The sequence below is a fragment of the Manis pentadactyla genome, chromosome 6 (genome assembly GCF_030020395.1).
Source record: "Manis pentadactyla isolate mManPen7 chromosome 6, mManPen7.hap1, whole genome shotgun sequence".
Classification (NCBI taxonomy): Eukaryota; Metazoa; Chordata; class Mammalia; order Pholidota; family Manidae; genus Manis; species Manis pentadactyla.
Genome location: NC_080024.1, coordinates 54,818,970 through 54,843,730, shown reverse-complemented (window position 1 = coordinate 54,843,730; position 24,761 = coordinate 54,818,970). Strand labels below are relative to the sequence as shown.

The 24,761-nt window shown below is 35.8% G+C and overlaps 1 protein-coding gene across 2 annotated transcripts in view; it reads right to left on the bottom strand.

Moving 5' to 3' along the window:
- CERKL (ceramide kinase like) overlaps positions 1-24,761 on the bottom strand; it is a 96,754-nt gene that overhangs the window by 5,779 nt on the left and 66,214 nt on the right. The window contains exons 3-11 of one of the 2 annotated variants that reach the window (XM_036879411.2): positions 23,468-23,599; positions 15,555-15,618; positions 11,461-11,603; positions 6,018-6,092; positions 5,043-5,220; positions 4,906-4,965; positions 4,276-4,301; positions 4,072-4,180; positions 425-521 (exon numbers count right to left, since the gene is read on the bottom strand). In XM_036879411.2, the coding sequence (XP_036735306.2) occupies positions 425-521; positions 4,072-4,180; positions 4,276-4,301; positions 4,906-4,965; positions 5,043-5,220; positions 6,018-6,092; positions 11,461-11,603; positions 15,555-15,618; positions 23,468-23,599 (884 nt within the window). The remainder of the gene's footprint in view (positions 1-424; positions 522-4,071; positions 4,181-4,275; positions 4,302-4,905; positions 4,966-5,042; positions 5,221-6,017; positions 6,093-11,460; positions 11,604-15,554; positions 15,619-23,467; positions 23,600-24,761) is intronic. The other variant, XM_036879412.2, reaches the window with a different exon arrangement.

Below are 24,761 nucleotides of genomic sequence, written 5' to 3'. Positions count from 1 at the left end.
GTCAAAGAATGTAGGTAGATCTGTAAACAAATGGCAGGGAAATCTAAAAGTCATAAGTTAGAGAAAGTCTGCTGCCATAAAATCAATAAAGCTAAAAATCTCAAATTTTACTACTTTTCTTTTTGAAGAACAGCCAAGTAGGTAATTTTATCCTTAACTTCCTTCACATCTCAATATAACACTACATTTTGTGTTTTCTCTGCACACACACACATAAAATGTACATACGTACCAGCTCAAGAAAGGCCAGTCTATATTAATACTTGCGGGTATTTTTCAAAATTTTAAGAAAACACAAATTGAAAAAGATAAATGCATGAAGAAAAAGCATATGAGGCAGGACTTCATATGCATTCAGCACCTCTTTCTCTCTCTCCATGATCAATAGCTTTGCACATAAATAACAAAAAAGAGTTTACTATACCTGATTTTTAACATTAGCATATCTTTTCAGGTGTTTTATAAATTCTGGTCGAGAAGTATTTTGTACAATTATAAGAGCCATACTTCCATTATTTAATCTGAAACAAAACATTTGTGTTTGACATTAAGAACTTTTCTGATTGCATCAGAAATTACTCTACCATTCCTTCTAACAGATACAATGTTTACGACAAGTTTTACACAATTGATAAATCATGATTAGATTTACCTAAAATTCTTAAATAATTTCTTGCTGTGTTATTTCTTAAATGATACAGCCTTTCAAATTAGTTTTATTAAACAACTGATTTCCTTCTCAGTAACCTCTTACATTAAGGGCTTTTGAAAAACAAGTTATCATGCATTTCATTCACATTATCAAGACATAATTTAAAATCCAGTGTATTTCCTTAGGGATTCAAAATGTGAAACCATGTACATTTTTAAAAGATGTATTGTAAAATAGTTAATAAATAAAAACAGTATAACAAATCATTCAATGCTTTCTAAACTCTGAAGTGTGATTTAAATATTTGTTTATGGACAGGTCTAAGTGACATAGGAAACTAAATCAAAGTGGCCCTTGGGTAAATGAAATGGAATGAACAAATGCCGCCACGCATGTTCAGTTGAATGACTCAGCATTTTAATCTTGCATAACTGTTTAGCTCATATAAGAGACTGCAAATTTAGAGATGTGATTTAGTGCCAGAAAAGCTACTCACATCTAGCTTTAGCAGGCAGTTTGGAGAAATATGTGCAAATGACTTGTAGCCCAATTTCAGTGCAAATATAAAGTTATTCCGAGAATAACGACAATGACATTTTAAAAAGGGCTCTTAAAAAATCTTACAGAAAGTCAGGTTAGAACTCTTCAGGGACCTTGGAAATTATACATCCTTTCACTTGATTTATGCACAAAGGAGAGAAGACCCCAAGTTTAAATTATCCATTCAAAGGCACAGAGAGGAAAAATGATCGCTGGAACCACAGTTCTTAATTTCTAGGGTCCAGTGCTCCTTTCGCATCGTGCTACCTCTTCCCAATTTATTTCTCTGGGAAATTAACAGTAGTACCAAAATGTTCAGAGTAATGTTTTGTGTATCCTTTATTTTTAAAAATTGCTTTTTACTCATTCATATGAATAACATGTTATATGTCTACTTTTAAACACTTATTCATAATTAATACACTCTATGTGTCTGGCACTGTTCTGTCACATATATTATGCATTTAATATTAGAATATGAAAATATTAGTTTCTCCTCAAGGGAGGAACAACCTAAGACAGGCACAGTCGCAGGGGGCCATGTGGTGAGAAAATGGGGAGCAGCAGAGGTGAGGCTTAGAACCTCCCCCCTCATGTTCTGAGAGAAATCTTCTGCATACATGGATGTTTATTGCCCTCGTCTAGCTCGGATTAACACATAGTCTACAGGCACACACCTGATCATCTACATTTGCTCTCTTACAACACTAAACTATGTTTTCTACCTTTATCTCGTATCTACCTACTTCAGCATTTTATTAAAAATAATAATAATAGAGAAACGTGGTATCCACATATAAATCAAGTTTAAAAATCAAATGAATATTCATATTTGAACTGACTGTGTATAGTTCATAATGCATGAACAAAACCGAAAGCGTCTGTGATGACTGCCCTTGCACTGTTCACCATATAACTTATTCACTATGTAAGAATTTGTTCTCCATGTAAGAATTTGTTCGTTATGCATCAGAAGATTGGAGACTGACGAAAATTAGGCTTGGGGTGGATTAATGATTGTGCATTGAGTATTGACCCCCCTATACAGAAATTTATTGTGGTTAACAACTATTTGATCAATAAATATGAGAGATGCCCTCACAAAATATATATATACATATATATATATATAAACACACTTCCAATTGTAAAATAAATAAGTAACCGGGATGTAATGTATAGCATAAGGAATATAGTCAAAATATTGTAACAACCTGGTATGGTGATACCTGGTACCTAGAATTATCATGTATATAAATGTTGAATCACTGTGTTGTACACCTGAAACTAATGTAATGCAATACTGTTGTCAACTACCCTTCAATAATAAAAAATAAAAATAAAAATAAAAAAAAGAAAATATTAGTTTCTATCAGTAATTTGCACTGAGGTATTGTGAAGTAAATTATACTTTATTGTGGAAAAAAAAATAACAAAGCTGAGAGTTGCATCTCCTGTGTGTTTATCTTGAATCATTCAGAAGATAAATCTCCAACTATCTCTGGTCAGCCAAGGCCCAGTGTAAGGACCATTCCCAAATGGCATGTTTGATAATAACCCACAAAAGAAATCTCTGACTAGTCACTCTTCTCTGAAAAATTCATCAATACTGATTGAACCTAGACAGTTAAGCAGTGGAATTCCAGGCAAGCTGAAAAATGTATGGAGTGGCTTTGAATGAGGCATGAATCAACCATCCCCAGAAGAATAGGCTACCTCCCATGAAGGTCCTTAAGGAAAAGTGAGAGTAGAGATGGAGTAGGGTTAGATAAGCATTGCCTCAAGTCCTGTGTAGCACTGTCCCTTTAGTTAGCTAGCCATGTCTTCACTTGTAGTGGAGGAAACTCCAACAGGGAGGCACACCACGCCCTAGGGTTTCTGAGGGTGTGGAAGGAAACGATCAGACTCAACTTTTCAATCACACAAGCTTCAAAATGCTTCCACCTTTCAGCACTAAAGTAATGAGAACCCTGACATCTGGATTTTTAATGTCAAATTTTGCAGTTTCTTTCTTCTCTAACTTTGGACATTTCCCTTTATTACCTTTATAGCAATTGCCAAGGAAAGAAATTGAAATCAATCCCTTTTGTTAGCTGTTAATCATTTGGGTTAAATATTTGTAGGGAAGATGAAACCAGTCATTGAAATGATATTATAAATCATCAAAATACATAAGTCATTCTTTTATTCCCCTTCCGGGGAAAATCTAAATTTGACTCTGATTACAAAATATTCAAGATCCTTTTTTTCTGTGCTCTAGACAAATACTAGAAAAATATTTTCAGACCAATAATGGATAGCCTGAAAAAGAATGTGCAAGAGATGGAATATCTGTATCTTGTGGATAAAATAATATGTAAAATGTCTCATGAAAATCCAGGCAGTAGAGTCATATGTACTGCTAGTCATATTAAATATACTTGAAATGTTTATTTTGATTAAAGATATCAAATATATCAAAAATATCATATATATGCTTATAAATGTTTTTCATGATGATATTTATGTCTGCACTAAAATTGGAAAGCAGACATTTATAAGACATTATACCAGAATTAAACATAATGTTCTCAATAATTGGTAAATAAACAAAGCAAGCAAAATAGGCATAAAATAACATAAGAAAATCATGTCAGTAAAATCTAAGGACCATTATTTTAGCCTCAGTGATATTTAAAAGAAAGTGATTGTCTTGTAATTTTCCAGTTTAACAGCTGTTCTCAGTCTACTCTCATGACAAATCCCTTAGAATCCCTAATAATACAGTCAGAGACTACCTCTTGATAATATTCTATCTAGCCAAGAGTCAACAAGATATTCTGAAAGAAAAATTTGGTTTACAGATAAGTATCAATGATTCAATAAAAACACTTACTAACCTGGTATTAGGTGCCAGGCCTCTTGGTGCCACTGAACACAGGCAAGGGATCGCCATGATGCTCACATTCAGGAACTGACCCTGGGTCATTTGCCACTGGCCACTACAGTCTAAAGGTAATGGAAGTGATTGGTTACTTTCCCTCGCCAGAGCAAAATGTCCACAGAGCCTGGCTCAGTTCTCAAGGAGGTACTTTTGAACTCACCAGATCTGGGAGATCCGCGCACCTTCCTAAAAGTAAGAAAACAGAACAAAGAAACAAGAACACATCACACAAAAAATAACATCTATTAAATTGAGAAAATTGGTGAATCCAACATTACATATATTAAATGTTTTCTTAGAAAACACAGTATAAAACTACGTGAACAATTCTATTACTGCATTATAATGTGTTGATTGATTTAAAAGTAGTAGCATAGGTGACAATGACTTTCAATTTTTTTTTTTTTTAAGACTAGAGCACTTCTTTTGCATGGCTTTGAGTAATACTTATATTCCACCCTAGACAAAAATTTTCATGAGGACTCTAAAAAATAATTTGGTTTTTGGCTCATTATTGTATCCAAAGTGCCTGGCATATAAGAGACACTCAATAAACAGCTGTTGAATATATGAATGAATGAGTAGTTGGTGAATGGAATGAATGGTTGTTTATGAGGGCAGAAGCCAAATTACATGGCCTTCGAGAATCTGTAGGACTCAACAATTCTATGTTCTTGACTAGTTTGTTAGAAAAACAAAGATCACAAGTCTAATAAACAGTTTATATCAAGCTGTTTTATGCTTTGAAGAAAAATATAAATGTCTATATTACTTTGGGCTTTTGACCTACCCTTCTCGTAAATCCTGAGAGCTGATAGATGGTAAAAATGATATTTCACAGTCCTCTGGCCTAAAACATAATGAAATTTGTTATTAACAGTCATTGACTCTGGGATATAAAGTTTTGGATTTAAGAAAAAGACTTACTTAAGTTTTGCCAGTGCCTTAATTATAGCAAAATCCCTCCGTTGGTTAGGGGACATCCATCGATGTTTTTCTGCCAGAGCCAAAGTTCTTCCACCAAAGCCAAACATGGCTGAGAACCCAAAGCGAAGAAGCTTGCCAGAGGTGCTGAAGGTACAGACATCAACTGGTTGTATGTGCCCTTGAATATGACATTGAATGTTAGTCATATTCAACTGACTGCATATAGAACTGAGTGCAGGCTGGCCAGTTGTCAAAAAGGTAGACAGAGAAGAGCATATTTATTTACTTATAGAAGAAGATCGCAAGCTACTTTATACCACAATGCATATCCTTCCTTTCTCTTCATATCCCTTCACCTACAACGATTGCAATCACCATCTGTAACTTTTTCAGGTATTAAGGGAAGAAACACAAAGCAGTAAATTTTGCAGCTTATTGATTGCTCTTTCTTATAAAAAAAAATGGTCAAGGCAGTGAAGTTGAAGTACACGTACAAAGTAAACTTAGATTTAACAACAGTTTTGCATTGCATTTATCTGAGCCTATGTGCTTTCCATCACTTGGGATAATAAAAGGTCTAGTGGTTGTGCAATGGCTGAAAAAATTTTTTCTTGTGCTTTTTTTCTTTTAATAACATTATCTTAGCCCTAGAATCTTGGTACAGTCAAAAATGCACAGGCTTTATTTATCTAGTTCTAAAATTGTAATCTTGAGCATCATTATGATGTTTTTCTCTATTAAGATTATAATAAAACTTCATTTGCTGCTCTTTATAGCACCTATATTCTGAAGATAGGCAGTTCAAATAGTGAAGCTTTGCCTAATTGACTTTGGTTTTTCAGTCAAACATTTCTCTACTTTGAAAGACAAAGAACCTATTTTCTCTTAAAAAGTCTGATAGAAATGAAATAGCCTTCATTATATAAATAAAAAGACTTCCTTATAAAACATGAACTTATTTGAAAGAATTCTTACCCAATATAATGTGCAAAGTTGCAGTTACCACATGAGAGATTCCGTGAAGAGAATGTGCCAGTATGTTAGTAGATCCTGCCAAATCAATTTGAAAATATATACAGTTAATGTAGCATATATTTTAAATTAACCATTTGCTCTTACTTTATAGAGATGTCACTATGTAATGCTCTTATGAAAAACTAGTGGAAGTTTGTAAGTTTTCATTCATAGCTTAGATGCTGAATTATTGTTCAATCTTTAAATGAATTAAGTAGAATATACTTTATAGTATCTACTTTCTCACAGCCTTTTCCATCATCCATGTCTTTTTTATCCCCAAAATACTAGCTAAATCAAAGTCCACTTGATCCATCTTTAATAAATGGGCTCTAACTTCTATACCCAAATGAGCACCAGCAGCTGAAGGGTATCTCTGGACATCAGAAACAAATTCATAAATACCTAAATAATTTAAATCCAAATAATTACTAAGAAAAAAATTTCACTATAAAGTACAAAAGACATACTTCATAGACATCTAATAAATTTTAGAAATAAGCTCTCATCCAAAAAGGGATTCCCTTTTATTATTTAGATGAAGAAAATATTTAATTCCATGGTATTTGCTAAGGTATAAAAATCTGCATTGATTAGATTTCTGATTTTCTTAATCATTAAGATCATGTACGATCCACATGAACTTTTCCCACCAGCCTATAGTCAGAAAAAGCTCCTCAGGTTAAGCCTCTGTAACATTCATGTGTCTCTGAACTCTTAGGATAAAGACTTGCTTCCAAAGGGGAATATACCAGCTAGTTCCTGCTATAAAAGGGTTTAAAATTAAGATGATACACTTTTTCTTGAGTTAAAGAATAGGAGAAAGAAACCCAGTAATAGCAGAGACCTGTGAAAGCAAGGGTGTGTTACATACTACAGCTCTTACAGCAAAGGCTAGCCTGGATTTGTTCATCAGGAACATTCCTGTGTGATCGCACATTTTCTCTTCACTTTGTATCACTTTGAACTGATGTTGCTTGGGTTGCTCAGTTGGAGAGGATGAGGCACTCAGGCACTATCAACCAAGACTGTCCTAAAATAATAATAATCGTGAGGGACCTATCCAAGCACTAATGATTTTCAGACCCCCAGTAATACTATGCAAATAAAAGTCCACCTTCAAGGAAAAGCTTTCAGCTTCTTACTGTAAGTATAATGTTGGCTGTGGGTTTGTCACATATGGCCTTTATTATGTTAAGGTACTTGCCCTCTGTACCCATTTTGTTGAGAGTTTTTTTCACGAATGACTTGAATTTTGCTGAATGCTTTTTCAGCATTTATGGAGATGATCGTGTGGTTTTTGTCCTTCTTTTTGTTGATGTAGTGGATGATGTTGATGGATTTACCAAAGAGAAAGGGACTGTGGAGGATGGGTGGGAAGGGAGGGATAAGGGGGAAAAGGGGCATTATGATTAACAGACATAATGTAGGGGGGCAGGAGGAGATGGGAAAGGCAGTATATACAAAGACAAGTAATGATTCTATAGCATCTTACTATGCTGATGGACAGTGACTGTAATGGGGTATGTGGGGGGGACTTGATAATAGGGAGAGTCTAGTAACCATTATGTTGTTCAAGTAATTGTACATTCCCTGGGAGCTTATTAAAATGTTGACTCTCAGGCCCCACTCCAGACTTACTGAGACTGTATTTTACGAGATCCTCAGGATATGCATGTAACACTAACTTGGAGAGACACTCTTCGAGAATGTATGGTCCTGGGATAAGCAGCATCCCTGGGAGCTTGTTAAAAAGGCCAATTTGTGGGTTCACCAACAACCCATGGCATCAGAACATCTTGGAGTTTGAGGCCCAGGTGTCCATGGTTTAGTAAGTTCTCCAGGTGATTTTATACACTCTGCATTTTGAGAACAAGTAGTACAGAAACCTGTTACTCAGTGGGTCTTTTATCAAGGAGTCAATTACCTTGGCCTTTCCACTTAACCTTTGACCCCCTACAGCCTGCCCTTTGTCCACTTGATTGCTAATTAATCTGGAGTGGGTGGGGGAAAAAAGAGGAAACAAATCAATTTATTTTGCTTCCCAATCAGATTTATGGTAAAGGTTTTAGAGGAGGCCACATAATTAGAGTGAGATATTTAGGATTATCAATGGATTACAGTACTCCATGAAACACATTTCCTCCATTACTATGGTTAATTAGGAGTAGACCATAAAAGCATTCCTCTAGAAAGGCTATTAAAAAACATAATGTAACGGTGTCATGTGCAATAGCGAATGACACATATCATGACTCAAGAAAATACAATCCGTTTACTCCCTGTGAGTTTTAAGTATGCTAAACATGCCCGAGCACAAATCACTTTTTTTATTTTTATATTTCCTCGGGGTTTGCAGTGTGGCAACTTTGCTTTCATTCTGTACAACTTAGCAGGGAGGATGGGAGTGGCCAGAAGTGAGATGATTATCTCAGTCATCTTCTACTCTTGGTTAATCTGTACCTTAGCCCTTAAGAACGGTTTTTTCACACTCCGAATTAAAAAGGAAAATCAATGAGGAAAATGGAAGTAAAATTGTAAAACTATAGACTGCTCTATATTTTTGCTTGGATTAACTAAAATAGCAATTTCCAGGAAAAAAAGAAAGTGATCCTTCTGAAAAGATGTCTGCAGTGCCATAAGAACTGTGCTGCTCACGTCAAAAACAACTAGGTAATTCTCCAATTCTCACAAAAGCTATAAATGTTCTACCTCAAGGTAAATATTTTAATTCACCTGTTATCTTTCTAAATGCTACCAGCAACTTGGTTCACCACCACCTCCCCAGACCTGTTAAAATGTGCCAAATACAGAATAAGGGTAGAAGTAGCAGTTCATGTAAAGCATGACTGATGGAGGTACCAGGCAGAAACTACAGAGGCAAGAAGAAAAAATGAAAAAAATTGTCCTTGGAAGTGTAAGCACTCCTGCAGAACAATTAACTTAATTAACCAGACACCATGAATATTCATAAGGCCGTTAATGTCTCCCACATCCAAACAGATAAATGTGATGTAATGACTTCCTAGCCAAGCATATCTAAAATTCTCATGAAAACTGCACCTACACTTTGGTTCTTTGCCTGAAATATCATAGAAATTAACAGTCCCCTGGCAATATTTTATTCTTCTCAAATTAATTGGAAAGCATGAATTTACTTATGTGAACTCTATAGGAATATATGGTTCACAGCCATCAGTATGTGGATTGAGCCTTGTTTTACAACAACTGGATTGCTTTTTTATTTTTATGTCCTCTCGGGCTTTTCTATTCTCCCCCCACCCCTTTAATCGGAATCTCTCTATATAGTTCCTCAGCACCAGTTCCCATAGCAACAAACACCATTGCTAATGGCCAGGAGTTCAAATACAGGCTTCCCCACATCTGATTCATTTGAGTCTGACCATAATTCAGCAGCTTAGTCTGTTGGCTCGGTGTAGTAATTTACTAAACACTCTCCCTCTGGGTGTCTCTCTCCAGGAGGCAAGTGGCTTCAAAGACACTGTCTTCTGAGTTCACTTGGAAACTTCCTGCCCAGCTCCTGTTCCCATTCTCTAGCAAAGCCCTGACTAGGCATAGAGTCCCCACATTAAATGCAGCCCACACATGACTTCCTCCGACTTATAGCATCCATAACCTAGAACTCCTGCACAGTGTCAAGAATTTTGGCAATAGGCTGTGTCTTCTAAACAACAGCATTCAAATGGCATTTCTACATATCCACTGCATATAGAAAATGCTTTCAAAATCAGAGATGCTTAAAAGGTATAATGACAATAATCAATGCTATACCTTTATAATGAGTTATAAGCATAACCACCAGTTTTTCTAGTGAACTCTTCACTTTATGTCAAATGCATACCTGTGGGAACACCTATCTTTCCACTGATGAGTCATGGCAGTCAGTGAGTGACCTCAGGAGTGTAAGTACCAATAATGAAGAGAAACAGTGACTTAATAAGCACATGCACTTTGCACCCAAGGAAATCTTGAGAAAGTTCTACCATTATAGACACAGCTACAAAACTGATACAAAAAGGTCCAAGTGGGCTGGCCCTTAATGCATATTTTTTCCATTTCAAGTTGATGTTATTTTGTTCTCTTCTACTTAAAGACCATCACAGGTTTTTCTCTATATGCTCTACAATTACCAGGATATATTCAAACGTCACTCTCCTTTTAAATTGTTTATATGAGCGACTTTATACTCAAACGCGGCAGTTGTATATGTTTGTTCTTTGTCAACAGAAATCCATACTAAAGGCATCTGGTTATCAAATGGACAGCATGCTGACCTTTTTTCAACCATGTGCATTACTTTCTATTTTCATAGGGAAGAATGATTGTTTCTGCTTTTCTTGTAGAGATCATAATGTGTGATGTTTTAAATGAAAAGAATCACTTTCCTTCACTATTTATTTAAATAAGGACTTGGGAGGAGTGACCCACAGAACAAACTTGTGAGACTGTTCTCCTCTTTTCTGGGTCCCTGTCTTGCTCTGCTGTTCTCCCCAGCCCTGCCCTCCACTCTCCCCTGCTCCCTTCCCCTAACTGTGAAACCTCCCAAACAGGCTCCCAGCGTGCTGTTCCCTTGCTCTAAACTTCCCATGTTCCCTACTGTTTATCAAATACAGTTCAGACTACTTCCTGTGGCAATCAGGAGACACCATGATTTGGACTTATTCTGACATCATTATCACCCAACAAATGGCCCATTTTCTACTCCTCAACACTCCTGGGTTTTGCCTTGGCATTTATTATTTTTACAGCCAAGAAAATAACTCATTCTCATCTTTTCAGGCCAGAACCTACTCATTTTTAGGCTTAATGCAAGTAGCATTTACTCTATATTTACTTTATATTCATTCACTTAAACTTTATTGAGTGTTCACTGTGCCATGTTCCGTTCTAGTCTTAGCAGCTAGAGATACAGCAGTCATAAAAACTCTTTTTGGCATTTTCAAGGTTATTTGCTTATATTTTGATTATGGGAGCTATCACCTTTTACCACATAAAATTGTAAGCAGCTTGACTAGAGTGGCCCTGTTTTAAAATTTCCTATCTGGTACTGTGTGATCATTAGACCTTTCTATGGGAAGGTAGAGTAATAATCCCATTTATTGATTGCTTAACTATGTGTTAAACCCTCCACATATAACATCTAATTTAACACTACAGTAACTGCTAATGAAGTACATATTATGTGTGTTATCACTCTTTTATGGATTAGAAAAGTGAGGCTCAAAGAGATTAAATAACTTGTCCAAAGTCTCACATTTGCTAGTGGAGATGCCAGCCTTGAGCTTTCCCTGTGCATGTAACTCTGCATTACACAGTCTAGGTTAGGAAGTAAAATGGAAAGGCAGGAGGTTTCCATTTAGCAAAGCCATGGCCACTCCCTTACCTGCTGGTATTACACCAAGTGGAAGCTGTGCTGGGACAGGAGCCAGGATGCTGTCTGTTTCCATTCCAGCGTTCTTCTGGGCTCTAAGAAGCAGAGCATGGGCTACTTCACTGGCAGATCCATCTCCACCAACAGAGACAACACTAGAAAACAAGAAATTAAAAGAATGCAACTTCAAAATAACTGGTAATAATTTAGGAAATCTAGACTTCAAAATATTAGTCATGCATATATGCATGATTACACACACCTTCAAACATTTTAGTATGTATGTGTTGATGGATAAGGAGACACTCGCATTGCACTAGTAAAATTTACTGCAAAAATAAAATACCTAGATGATACCTCATAGACAAAATATTTTTAAATGGGTTAAGAAGCATTAAAACATTTGAACATGTTCATTCACATCTGACCTGCATTTTGCTTTGTTAATATCCAAAAGCATATTATTCTCATTTTGTTTATATTAATCATAGTCGTTTGCAATTCATTTAACTAACACAAACCAAAGTCATAAAATCCTGCCAGTTTTCAATATAGCTCTAAAAAGACAAACAGCAATAAAAATCATGTAAAATATGAAGCTTTCATTTAAGGAACTGCTAATTATCATTAGTATATGAATGCAGTAATTGCAGACCCGAAATGGTTTTCATCTCCTGGACATTAATGCTCTATGGCACTTCTAAAATTAGTATTACTACCCTTTGACCCTACTCAATACTGCTAAAACCTTTTTACGACCTCGTGGGTGTTTCTGTATTTGTCTATCAACCAATATCATCTCTGCAATTTTTAGTATATTATTGGATTTTTTTATTTAAAATTTTTCTTTTTTGAAAAGAGATCCTTTTATTTTTTAACCTTACTAATAACAGATATGGTAAATGTGATAAGATCTCAATGTTAGTTATATGTCTAGATTATTGTGAGTCCTACTAATGGTAACAAAAGAAAAAAACTGAAATTCAAATTCAAATAAAAAATATTTTAAAAGAAAATAGGAAAATATTAGCATATTCCTAATTATATAAAGCTATATATTAGCTCAACCATATTCAGTTACAAATTCCACTGTTCCTGTTTCAAGTCTGATATCACTCTTTGCACCTAATACTACTATTTTTGTTGCCTTTACAAAACTTCCTACTCATACCCTATATAAATAAAGGGTAATATGGAAGGTCATAAAGGGTAATATGCTCACAGAAGCTGTAGCAATGGATCTAGAGTGTTTACAAGGACACACCGGCGTTGTGCACCAGCTGTCGTGAGTACTGATACCCTGCTCCTGTTGGCTTTAGAAATATGCCACAATATGGCTTCACAGAAACATGTAACTCATTTAAAAAACTCCAGAATCTTAGCAAATAACATTTCTTAAGCAGTATTCAACAAATCATTTTGTTTTACTCAATAAAACACAGAATCTTCCTTGGAGCTTAACCTCTCTGGTGTGTGTTTACAAATTTTTGGTGATTTGCTAATCACTCCCTCCACTAGAGTCAGGCAGAGATGCTTTGGGTCCAAGTTCTTCAAGGAATGTGAGCCCTCTCTCATCAAAATACTATGGACTCTTGGGGTTACTTTACCCCATCCTTGAGTCTTTTGTATATATTTCTCAAAAGGGTTCCTCTGGCCACTTTTGAACAGGTTCAGGAGAAGGGAACTCACAAACGGAGTGCATTCCATTTTCAAACATTCTACTTGTTTGAGAATTGTTCTTTTTTACTGAAGTGTAAATGACATATAACATTATATTAGTTTCAAGTATATAACACAATGATTTGGTATTTTTATAAATTTTGAAGTGATCACCACACTAAGTCTAATTACCATCTACTCTCGTACAAAGTTCCAAAAAACACTTTTTTTTAATTCTCATGAGAATTTTCAAGATCTTCTCTTAGCAACTTTCAATATACTTTATTGTATTGACTATAGTCACTGTGCCATACATTATACACTTTATCTCCTTACCATTTATTTTGTAATCTCAAGTTTGTACCTCTTGATCCCCTTCACTCATTTCCCCCTCCCCTCTGGCAACCACCAATCTTGCTATTTTCAACAACATGGGTGACCTTAAGGGTATTATGCTGAGTGAAATAAGTCATAGAAAGACAAATACTGTATGATTTCCCTTATATGTGGAATGTAAAAGAGAAAACGAATAAACAAAACATGACAAAACTCACAGATACAGAGAATTATTCTTCTGAAGTGCCTGAAGAAACTGTTTCTATTGTTCTCCTTATATGCCTCTCTATGTAAGCAGAGCAGTTTGAAATTCCCACTTTATTAAGATAGTTATCCAACCACATATTGGCTCCTACTGGAAAAGCTGGGCCCACAAAAGATAAATGAGCTGTTTAAAGGATCTTAGAAGATAGACGACTTTCAATAGAAGTTTTAAATTATTGAAGTCCTAAATAAGTCAGCATGCTGCAGAGTTTAGAAACTGCTAAGTTACTACAACTTAATTCATATAACGGTTAAGCCAAACTATTTGGTTAAAAAACTGTGGGTAGTATCTACAGGATCTATATATCTTTTAGTACCACAATGCAAAATAACAACACCTGCTAACACCTACCATGTGAAGAAAACTAGAATTAAGCATATTCAGGTAAAGAGGAAAGTAATACTATGCTGCATTTGAGCAACAATCTTTCACAATTCTGCAAAGTTCTTCTTGAACCTTATATAATTACCAGTGGAACTTCTTTATAGATACCACATTTGGTGGACCATTTCACAATGCTGATCAGCAAGACAAGATCTAATACCTATCATATCTGGTATTCTCATTATTTATATAACCATATTTTGAAGCAAGGACTTATTCACAATGCAGCCATACTTACATACTCACAAGCTGTGTTTCAGGACTATGCAGCATATTAAGGTAGGTAGCTGACCCCAGTTACTTTTCTTAAACTGTATACTTGCAAGAGGATTTCCTAAATGTAGTGTATTAACCAATCTGTCTAGCTCTAAGCATAAGGCCCTGAAGTAATCTCTTACCTCATACTTTTCAGCCTCAATATTTTTATAATATTGCCTTCTAGATTTACTCCTCTTAGTTAAATTCCTTTTTGAGAAATCATGTTTTTTGCCAAGCTTTATTCTCCACTCACTAACATTTTTCCCCACCAAAAAATATGGAGCATTTTTGAAAAACCATGCTAATGTTTGCTAATGTCCCATTTTCATTGCATCACTGTCCTCCCTAAAACATGTTAATGGTTCTGTGGGTTGAAAGACCCAATTGCCCTTCCTGTTATTGAGTCTTATTGCCCCTCTCACCCATTACCATGTGACACAAATGATTCATATACTTGCCACCTTTTAGAACTCTGAAATAGCCACCCTTGCAAAAAATTCTCCCCCAGAAGAATACGTTTCTGTCTTACACAACAGTCCAGCACTTTAGCAAACTGACTCACCTAATTTTAAAGAAGGGCTACTAAAATATATGTCACTTGTCTTGTTTCTAATGTTTGCATGCCAGTGAACAATTTCTACACACTCCAGCCATGTATTGCAAATGGTTTCTGATGCCTACTGTGAATAACATACTTATTTGGTAGCAACTAAATTGTAAGAGATAATTAAAATTAGCATCTTTTATTTGTGTTGCAAATAATAAATTTCTCTTTATAAAATATTTACCCTTAATCAGTCACAGCCAAATAAACCAGTGGGTAGCTATTAACACTACCTATAAATTTACAAAAGACGATCACAGTAGAGTTATGCCATATGACAAGTGTAATACCTTCCATCAATGCTTTCTAGATACTCACACAATTAAAGCTAAGAATTAAGGACTATAGATGCAAATCTATGCACATTAGGTAAATATAAGGTGAATTCCCAGTACTTAAAATTAGATTTCTTCTTTTGCTTTCCCATGACTATGCCATATTATCATTATTGTCATTCATTCTTATTACACAGATATGAATGAAATAGAGCCCAATTACATAGATCACAAATACTAAAAATTATAGGCCCCAAGTGGCAAAACACTAATGAAAATAATAGTATATGCTATATGACAAAGATAGATTGGTAAGAGAACTTACCCATCAAATCCCTGTAGTTGACATTCCTTTAGCAGTGACAGCACATGTCCTTCGTATTCCGTGACTATTAAAAAACACACACACACACCAAAGTGAAAGTTTTAAACAATGTTCTTTTTAACTTGAGTTTGCAAAATAATATGATAAACATATGGTCAGGTCATAAACCAACACTTATTCTTGAATATTTATATTTTAATCATGGGAAAGAGGATTAAGTGTTACTTGCCTGATGTATTTTATAGCTTTATGTAAAAGAGGGTCAAATAGTTGTTCCAACTACATAAGTCATTTGGGGATATCCCACACATAGCAGTTAGATTATTTATCTCGGTGCCTGTCTGTTTAGTCCCACACATTTCCTTTAAATCAGAAACCTAAGAGCAGCAGTATTTTGAAAATAAGGCATATTAGCTGGCATCCAACACTCAATGTTAAATCACTTTGGCAACCTTACATGAATAAATTAGTTGAAAGGTTAGTGTAAGATTTACATACTAGAAGAATGTGTATCTGGAACTGCTAGACTAAAAAGAGGAGCTGAATGTGAAAATATGAAGCCAAGCCAACACCAGTGATAACCGATCCAAAGCTGAGGAGGCGGGTGGCACAGGCCCACCCGAGCTGGATCCTCTAAGGAAAAGAATCTGTCAGTCCCTATCGCTGTCTCTAAAGTCACAATGCCCTATGCAGTATTGCAAATGCCAGTGAAGACAGGATAAACTAGCACACTGCAGATGGCACCAAGCATCCCAACCACATTTAGCATTTTCTAGGGCAGCTCTGCCAGAAGAGACAGCCCAGCTGTAACCACCCATCAAAGATTTCTGCTGACTGACATGACATTGCAGATGGATTTTTTGTGTAAGAATGTGCATCATTATATGCAAGATTACATTAATCTTTCATGCCTGTCTGTCCCTGGTGCCAGCATGGTTCAAGCTTTTCCTCCAATGTTTTTAGGTATTGTTAAGAATTATTAGTCGTGGTGTCTAGAAGAATCATCCTCTGTCCAGCAGCATTATATTATAATTCTCCCATAGCTTATTCAAATGCCTTTAGCATTCACATAAACAAAAATTCTCTATATTAAATTCTACCCAGAAGAAAGCTACAAGAAAACTAAATTTAAATATTAGTAAATTTGATCAGGTATGATGAATGTGTTGATCATTCATCTATAACCTCAGAAAATAGTTTTACCCTTAAAATACAAAATAATAAAATGTCTTGCATACACACACTAAAAATAACTAAGGCTATTTATGTTGAGAATCAGTTTATCAAGTCTGGCTTTTATGCCAAAGCTTACTTTTTGTAAAGCTTTTCAAATCCAATACAAAATTACCTTTAAAATTATGTTATGGCTGAATACTTTTTATTAGAAAAAAATTTGAAATAATAGTCTAATTTTTCCTTTGATCTTGCAGGTGGAATTTGTATATACACTGATGCACATTAACTAAGGAGAATAATTTTTTTTAATTAAGTGACATTGTAAAAGTTAAATAAAATCATTGATCTGGAGCAAAGAGATAGAAAAGACTAAAAAATCCCAATGACAATGTTTTAGGACAATGAATAAAATAAAGTCCTTGACCTCAGGAAGCTTACATTCTGGAAACAAATATACTCTAATTTAGAAAATGAATGTACAATATAAAGTAGTAATAAGTGATAATAAAAAAAGATAGGGAAAAAGGACAGAGAGTAATCTGGACTACTATTTAGATAAAATAGAAGGAATCAAAATAAGTATTTAGATAGGACATTATGGGCTCTGAAATCAGAAAGAGTCAGATTCAAATTATCCTACTCCACATAAACATAAAAAGTGGACTGCTGGTTTCAAATCCAGTTTCAAAAGAAAGTTACAAGCTCTTTCTTTCATCATCTACTTTCCTTTTCCAATGAGATTGACAACCTATGGCCCTTTTATAGAGGAAATTTGGAGTCCCTATTATGTATTAGTCTTTGAACACACAGTTCTCACTGCTGGGATCCTCCACCCGACATAACCTTCAGTTTAAATATTACTTCCTCAAAAAGACAACACTGGAGAAAGGTGATGTCTCAAGATTGATCTTGAATGTTGATGAGGAAATGGGCTGAAGTAAAATCAGACAAGATTTTATTGGACTTAAGGAAACGTTTCTTGGTCTGGTGATAAAAATTCTCTAATAGGATAAGATACTGAGATGTCATTTTCTTTCCTGTACTATATAGTACTTCAGGCTTATTAAGCTCAAAATGGAATCTGCAATTTCCACCTTCAAATGCATTGCCTCTCAAATATATCATTCTTTTGGTGTTCTGAAATTCACTTCTCATATGCCTGAGACAGGAAAATGACTTCCTCCTTGATTATCCCTCTCCTTTACTCTCCTCAACCACTCTATGGCCAATTCCAGTTGTTTCTGTCTCTAATTATGCTGCAGCATCCTAACATTCCTCAAACCAGTGCCCAAGATCTATCCACCACCATCTTTAATGTGTATACTACAACAGTCTTTCTCCAGTCTCTCTCCAATCTTTATCCCCCATTAGCCAGAATGACCTTTCTCAAACATATATTTAATCATATCACTTCCCTACATAACCTCCACTGATGACTTCTCACTGTGCCCTGGTATAAAGTTCCAACTCCCTAACTGACAAATGAGTACAGGAAATGGGATCAGCCATATACATCTACAATTATTTAAGGAGTAATAAAAAGAGCCTTATACCCAGAATTCTCTTTCTCGCCAGCTGGATATGATGCATGGACATTTACCATCCAGATTTTTATGAAAATGCAGGTAACTCTGTATGAAAGTAATGACTCAGTCTACAAGTATCTTCTGTGATTCAGTTTTATCAAGTTGCTTAGCTTTCTGCTAGGGGAAATCAGGAATCACAAGTGGCGTTTCCAAGGAAAGAAGGCATCAAGTAGAGACATGAAGAGCCAAAGAGAAACAATTCAAAAAGGAAATTTGGTAAGAGTGTTAAAAATTAAATGTTTGATCCTAGAAGGAGGAAAAAGAAGGAAGAGACAAGGAACTCCACTTTCTTGACAGTTCTGGCCAGAACAGATAGGAGGTAAAAATTATCTGGTAGCTAGGCACTCCCACCAGCCCTGAGCTGGCAGAGATCAAGGATACATTCAGAAAAGTGTCTTTGACCATGATAATGATAATGAGCAGCTTCGCTTTGTTAATATAAAGATCAACTGAAGAAGATGAAATTGCCTATCATGAACAAGAGAGATCAAGGGCAGGCATAGTATCCCTTTTCAATATCTCAATGACATACACAAGATGGGACACATTTATTTTTATTACTACAAAAATAACATCAACTCTAAAAATTATAAGGAAGCAAACATCAGCTCACAAGTTCTCTATGTAGTTCATCCCCTGCACAAAGGCACTGGCCAAAGGGTGGGTTTGCAATCCAGCCAATGTAGTTACTCAACGTGCTATGTGACCTTTGGCTCAGTCAGCCCAGAAGAGAAGGTACCTTCTTGTAAGTCAAAAGAGGTACCTTTGTCTAATATGTACAAAGGCACAGAGCCCCTGAACTCACTATAAGAATGTCTATCAGCATTGTCCAGCACACACCGACTCAACCACAGGGGCCCAAGTCAAGACTGTGTGGTCATCCAAGGGGAGTTCCACACCCCTGCACTCCACCACCTAGGGGAATTGAACTAGATGGCCTCTAAATTCCTTCCAGTTTGATTTCTCTGCTGCCTTGACTTTTTCACTTTGTTTTCTATGAATTATCCTATGAATGTACAGTCTCTTAAAATTCCTCTAACACCTCTAAGTAATATAATTCCTAAAGTCTGTTCTGTTTTAGAAAGAAGAGAAAGAAGAAGTATCACATGCCAGCATGGGCTTACCACCCATGCTCTTCCTTCATTAGTACACCAACAAGTTATTAGGAAAACAAGGAACTCATTTCTTTTGTGGTTCTTCCAGAAGTTTATCTGATACCATTATTAGATAGGATGCTGCACTGGTAGTGGTAGCACAGGGAAGATGCAATTTTTGTTCAATTATTTCAAAAGATGCTGATCTATACTCAGAAGTAGTTAGGGTTTCATCACTAAAAAATGAAAGGAGTATATTCTTATTAATGTGGTGAGACTTTTTTTTTAACTGAAAGTTTGTATCTTTTGACATCCACCCATGGCACCCACCTTCCACCCACTACCTCTTGAAACCACAAATCTGTTCTCTGTATCTATTAGTTCAGCTGGGGTTTTTTTTTTCTTTTTTTAAGATTCTACATATAAGTGAGATCATATAGTATTTGTATTTTTCTGACTTGTTTCAAGCGTAATACCATTCAGGTCCACCCTTGTTGCAAATGGCAGAGCTTCCTTCTCTTTTATGACTGAATAGTACTCCACGTGTGTATATACATTTTCTTTATCCATTCATCCACTGATAAGCACTTAGGTTGCTTCCATGTCATGACTATTGTAAATAATGTGGCAGTGAACATGGGGGCGCAGATATCTTTTCAAGTTAAGGTTTTTGTTTTCTTTGGGTAAACACACAGAAGTGGAATTGCTGGATCATACAGTATTTCTATTTTTACATTTTTGAAGATCCTTCATACTGTTTTCCATAGTGGTGGCACCAGTTTACAATCCCAACAGCAGTGCACCAGGATTTCCTTTTCTCCACAGCCTAAGCAGTGCTTGTTATTTCTTGTCTTTCTTAGAACAGCCATTCTAACAGGTGTGAGGTGATATCCATTGTGGTTTTGATTTGCATTTGCCTGATAATGATTGATGTTGAGCACCTTTTCATGTGCCTGGCCATTTGTATGTCTTCTTTGGGAAAATGTCTATTCAGACCATCTTTCCATTTTTAACCAAATTATTTTTTTCACTAGTCATTTTTAAAAGAAATTTATGTAAAAAAATTGCTTTATAGCTAGAAAATTAGCTATAATTTTTCACATTATGCCTCACATATATAGAACTACCTACTAGTGAATTCATCATCCTATAGAATGTATTATGCAATTTATATGACACCAGGATTCAATAATGTATATATGTTAAAACAATGGTCACACTGGACATGCGTAAAAGATATATTCTTTCTGTTTTGCTTTAATATAAGATATTTTTATTTCAAAGTGTGAACTGAATTTTACTATTGCATTATTTATGAAACTGAATTGTACAGCATTATGACCAACTTTGTATATCACCTTATAATATACAAGGTAGTTTCAAATATATTATATGATTCAGACTATAAAACTGTACTGTCAGATAGACAGGAAGATTCTAAGACTTTTCAAGTATCCACATGTTTATGCAGCTTCACACAAAATAGAAAACATATTTTATATAACTATTTAGCCAATATACATATTAAAATGGTTTTATAAGCAAATGGTGCAATTCTATTATTTGCCTGTAGGAGGAGCATTAGGCAGCTAATAATAAGTCATTTTGCACAAATATGTAAGTAAACTTCAAATTTGCTTTATGTAATATTGTTTTATTTTATGTTAAACTAAATATAGTACTCAATATTTCCAAATTAGGAAAAAGTTCTTAGAACATAACATTTTTCTCTCCAATACTATTGTTTTAAGAAGGATAGCACATTCCTATCTTTATCTCTCCCTTAGTTCAGGCCTCATGTACCAGCTTCCCTTCCTCCAATCACCCTCTTCCTTTCTAATCTTTATTCTGATGGCAGAATCATTTTTCCTAAGCCAGAATACAACACTACGATAAAAAATGTATACCAACTCAGTCAGGGTCAATGCATGATGAGTCCACTCAGCACTCCTGACTGTAGCAGAAAGATGCAGTCATAATCTGGACTCAGACTTTCTCTAGTGCACATTGTTGGGAGCCTTCCCAGAAGCCATTTTGCCTTTTTTTCTCCTCAATAGAACCCAAGTTCCATTCAGGTATCCTCAGCCCTTAAGAAAAAGAGGTCCTACCCTCAGCCCATAGGAAGTATTGTGATGGTTAAGAAAGTGATTGCTCTGGGTTGCATTACATAATATATTAGGACAAACTGAATGGAAGAAATTTTAACCCTCGTTCAGGATTAAAGCATGTTAGGTCTCCCTCATACACAGTCCTCAAACACCACTAGTTTGAATAAAGAAGATTCCAGTTCACTGCCAACCATTGTATGATGATGGAAAGGCCCAGATTAAGAGAAGTCTAAACTGAGGAACGCAGAGGAAAGTTATGAAAGAACTCCCAAGATTTTAAGGGTACAATCCCCACACACACATACACACTTTATCTACCTGCTAGTTTGCCTTCATTCCCTCACTCTTCTTCTTCTGCTTATGCAGAGAAAGCCTTTTTTTTTGTTTGCTTTCTCTGGCTCTCCATAACTATCCAGTTCAAATACTCTTGACTCTTCTGATCAAAATTAGTATCACCCCCTGAGACACCATAGTCCTTTTGTATGTCCCATTTATTTGACATACCTATTTGAATCCCTAATAAACTACTGGCCACTCGAGAGCAGGTATTAGTACAGTTATTCATCTTACACTCTGTAGAGTGTTTACAAAGCAGTCAAGAGTTCCTTGAACTGAATTCGGTATTTACAAATTACCACATAAAACTGTTCTAGACATTAATTCAAAGAAACGAAATCATTAATGACTTTGCCAATAAGTGTATTCAATTTCAACTTTTAACTGTCTGATCCTAATGTGAATCTCAAAGCTTTCCTTTTGCCAGTGTTTGAAAATCCTCAGTGGAAAAGAGTGATAGCTCTGAATTATTTCTTTTCTGTATAAATCACTTCTAAGTAGGCCAAAGGCCACAGAGATAAAAGTTTAACTCTTCCACTGCAATTTTACTTTAATTCAGAAATTCCTCTTGAGTTTATTACGGTAGTTTCTGTGGAACCTCTATTGTAGTAGATGCCATTTGGGGTAGCTGACTTTTGACCATCCTACAAAGACTGCTTGTTTTTAAGGAACTTCCTCCTATACCCCAGTCCATCAGCTCTTTGTGAAACCCATATCCCTTGGTTATCATTGAACAAATCCAGATCGCTCTCGGTCCCTTCTCCAGGATTTTATACTTGGCACTAGGAGAGTCCAAGGAGATGAGATTCTGGCCTTGTCTCCTGAGTTGGCTTATTATGCAATATTCTTCATCAATTAAAATTTGCTATAAACTTGCACTGTGTGTTAGTGAAGCTACATAGAAATAAAATCAGGAAACCTGAGGTGTGATTCTTGGTAGCCTCAGATCTTGGTCTGCCCCCCATGGGAAAAATAACAGTCTCAAGCAAACAAAGGAATTTGGTCAGCAAATTGAAAAAGTTGAAAAGGATTTTACTAATCTTTCTATTAACTTTAACATAGCAAATTTCCATTTACCTGGACATAAACCTAAGCTCCTTTCTTAGTTTGGACATGAATTTAAGCTTCTGGCTTCTCTAAATGCATCTAAAACCAGCAGTTAAGTGCTTAGTTATGACCTAACCAGCAGGGGTCAGAGTCAGAACAAAAACTAGCTAATGAAGGATTCTGTGGAAAGACCTCAAACATTTAAGAGAGCAAAAAATCAGTGGCTTTTCAAACTTCAGAAATAATGTATAAATAGCAAACATCTCAATGAAGATATTAAAAAGTGTGCAGCTCCATTTAAAATGATACCTAACAATTTTTAATGTCTGAAAAGAGGTCTAAAGAAAAAATACTGGTATATTCTAACAAGTGTAACACAATGAAAATAAACAATGTAATTAAACATTAATCCCAGAGAGCAGGCTGCAGGTTATAGGAGCACATAAAAAGCTTTAGATATTACAAGTAGCTTCCTAAATTTGGATTAAGAACAAATTCAAATTATCTTGCATCCTTAAGTATGATTTTTTTTTTAATGTCAAAATTACATTCTCAACATGACTTACTTGTTACATCAGTCTTTATTCCTGCAATCTTCAACAGTGGTTCAACCTTCCCATAGTACACCTGGGTAGCTTCTTTTTTGTGGCTTTGGGGGTTTAGAAGTACTTTCAGCGATTTTGGTCTGTTTGAAAACCCTAAGGGAAAAACATAAAGACAAAGTTACAAAGTCTCTGGCAGCATTTTTTTCTTTCCCTTTAAAACCATACACTAAAATCCAGTTAGACAGGATGTTATAAACCTAGTTGAAGAGTAAATTTTTACTTGAAATTCTTCTGAGTTTCCCTGAATATGGCATGATTTTAAAACATTTACGTCTGCTGTCAATGAAATAGGCATATGCCTCTTAAACCATGAGTTTTAACAAAGCATTTAATTTATGAAGGAAGATGGGAATGAAAGCAACTTCATGAGTATTAGGCAATGATTAGGTATATTTACCATATTACAGATAATTTATCAAGTGCTGCCTCACCAATTGTTCGGGTTAGGGGGGAAGCAGTTGGCTATAACCAATAGAAAGGCCCATTTCCTCTCCGTAGATAAATATGCTTATTACTGGAATTGGGCCCTCCAGTGATCCCAGGGCGGCCGAGCCTGACCTGTGGATGAGCCCAGGGTGGAGGAGAGTACCAGCGCCAGGGTCGGGCCAGCACTCAGAGCGATGCATGCTGGGAGCTCAAAAAGGGTTAGGCTGGAGTTCAAGCCTGAAAAGCGGCCAGGGGAGAAAGGACTCTTCCTCTGGGAATTGGGAAAGCAACGCCTCTCAGCGGGGATCCGGTGATAGTGCTGCCTCACAGTTGGGGCTGAGATTTGATACTACAATTTTCCAGGCTTGCAAGATGCTTATCACTTAGAACCCAGTTGGAGCAGGTGCAAAGCAAATTTTCTGTTGTTACGAAGGTGCAAGAGGGACAGAGGAGTCAAAAGAAAGCTGGCGACCTTTTCTTTCATGGTAAACTGCTCTCGCAGGGCCACGTTTCAACGTTACAAAGGCAGTTACTAACATCCATTTTTAACAAAACCATGACTAAAGCCAAATGAAAAATGTCCATTACACCAAAGTCAGTTATATGTGCCTCAAGTAGACACAATATCTCATTTCTCATCATATTTTAAGTAAAAACATCTTTCAACAGCGCATACTGTTTTTGACTTCAGGGAGAGTAATTGGATAGGAAAAGACCAGACTGTGAGCAATTCTTTCCATTCTCAGAATCTGCCCCTGGGCTCCCTGTGGGTCAGAGGCCTCGGTCAGTCCATCACCCGTCGTTGGAACCTCAAAACCATGACAATTCC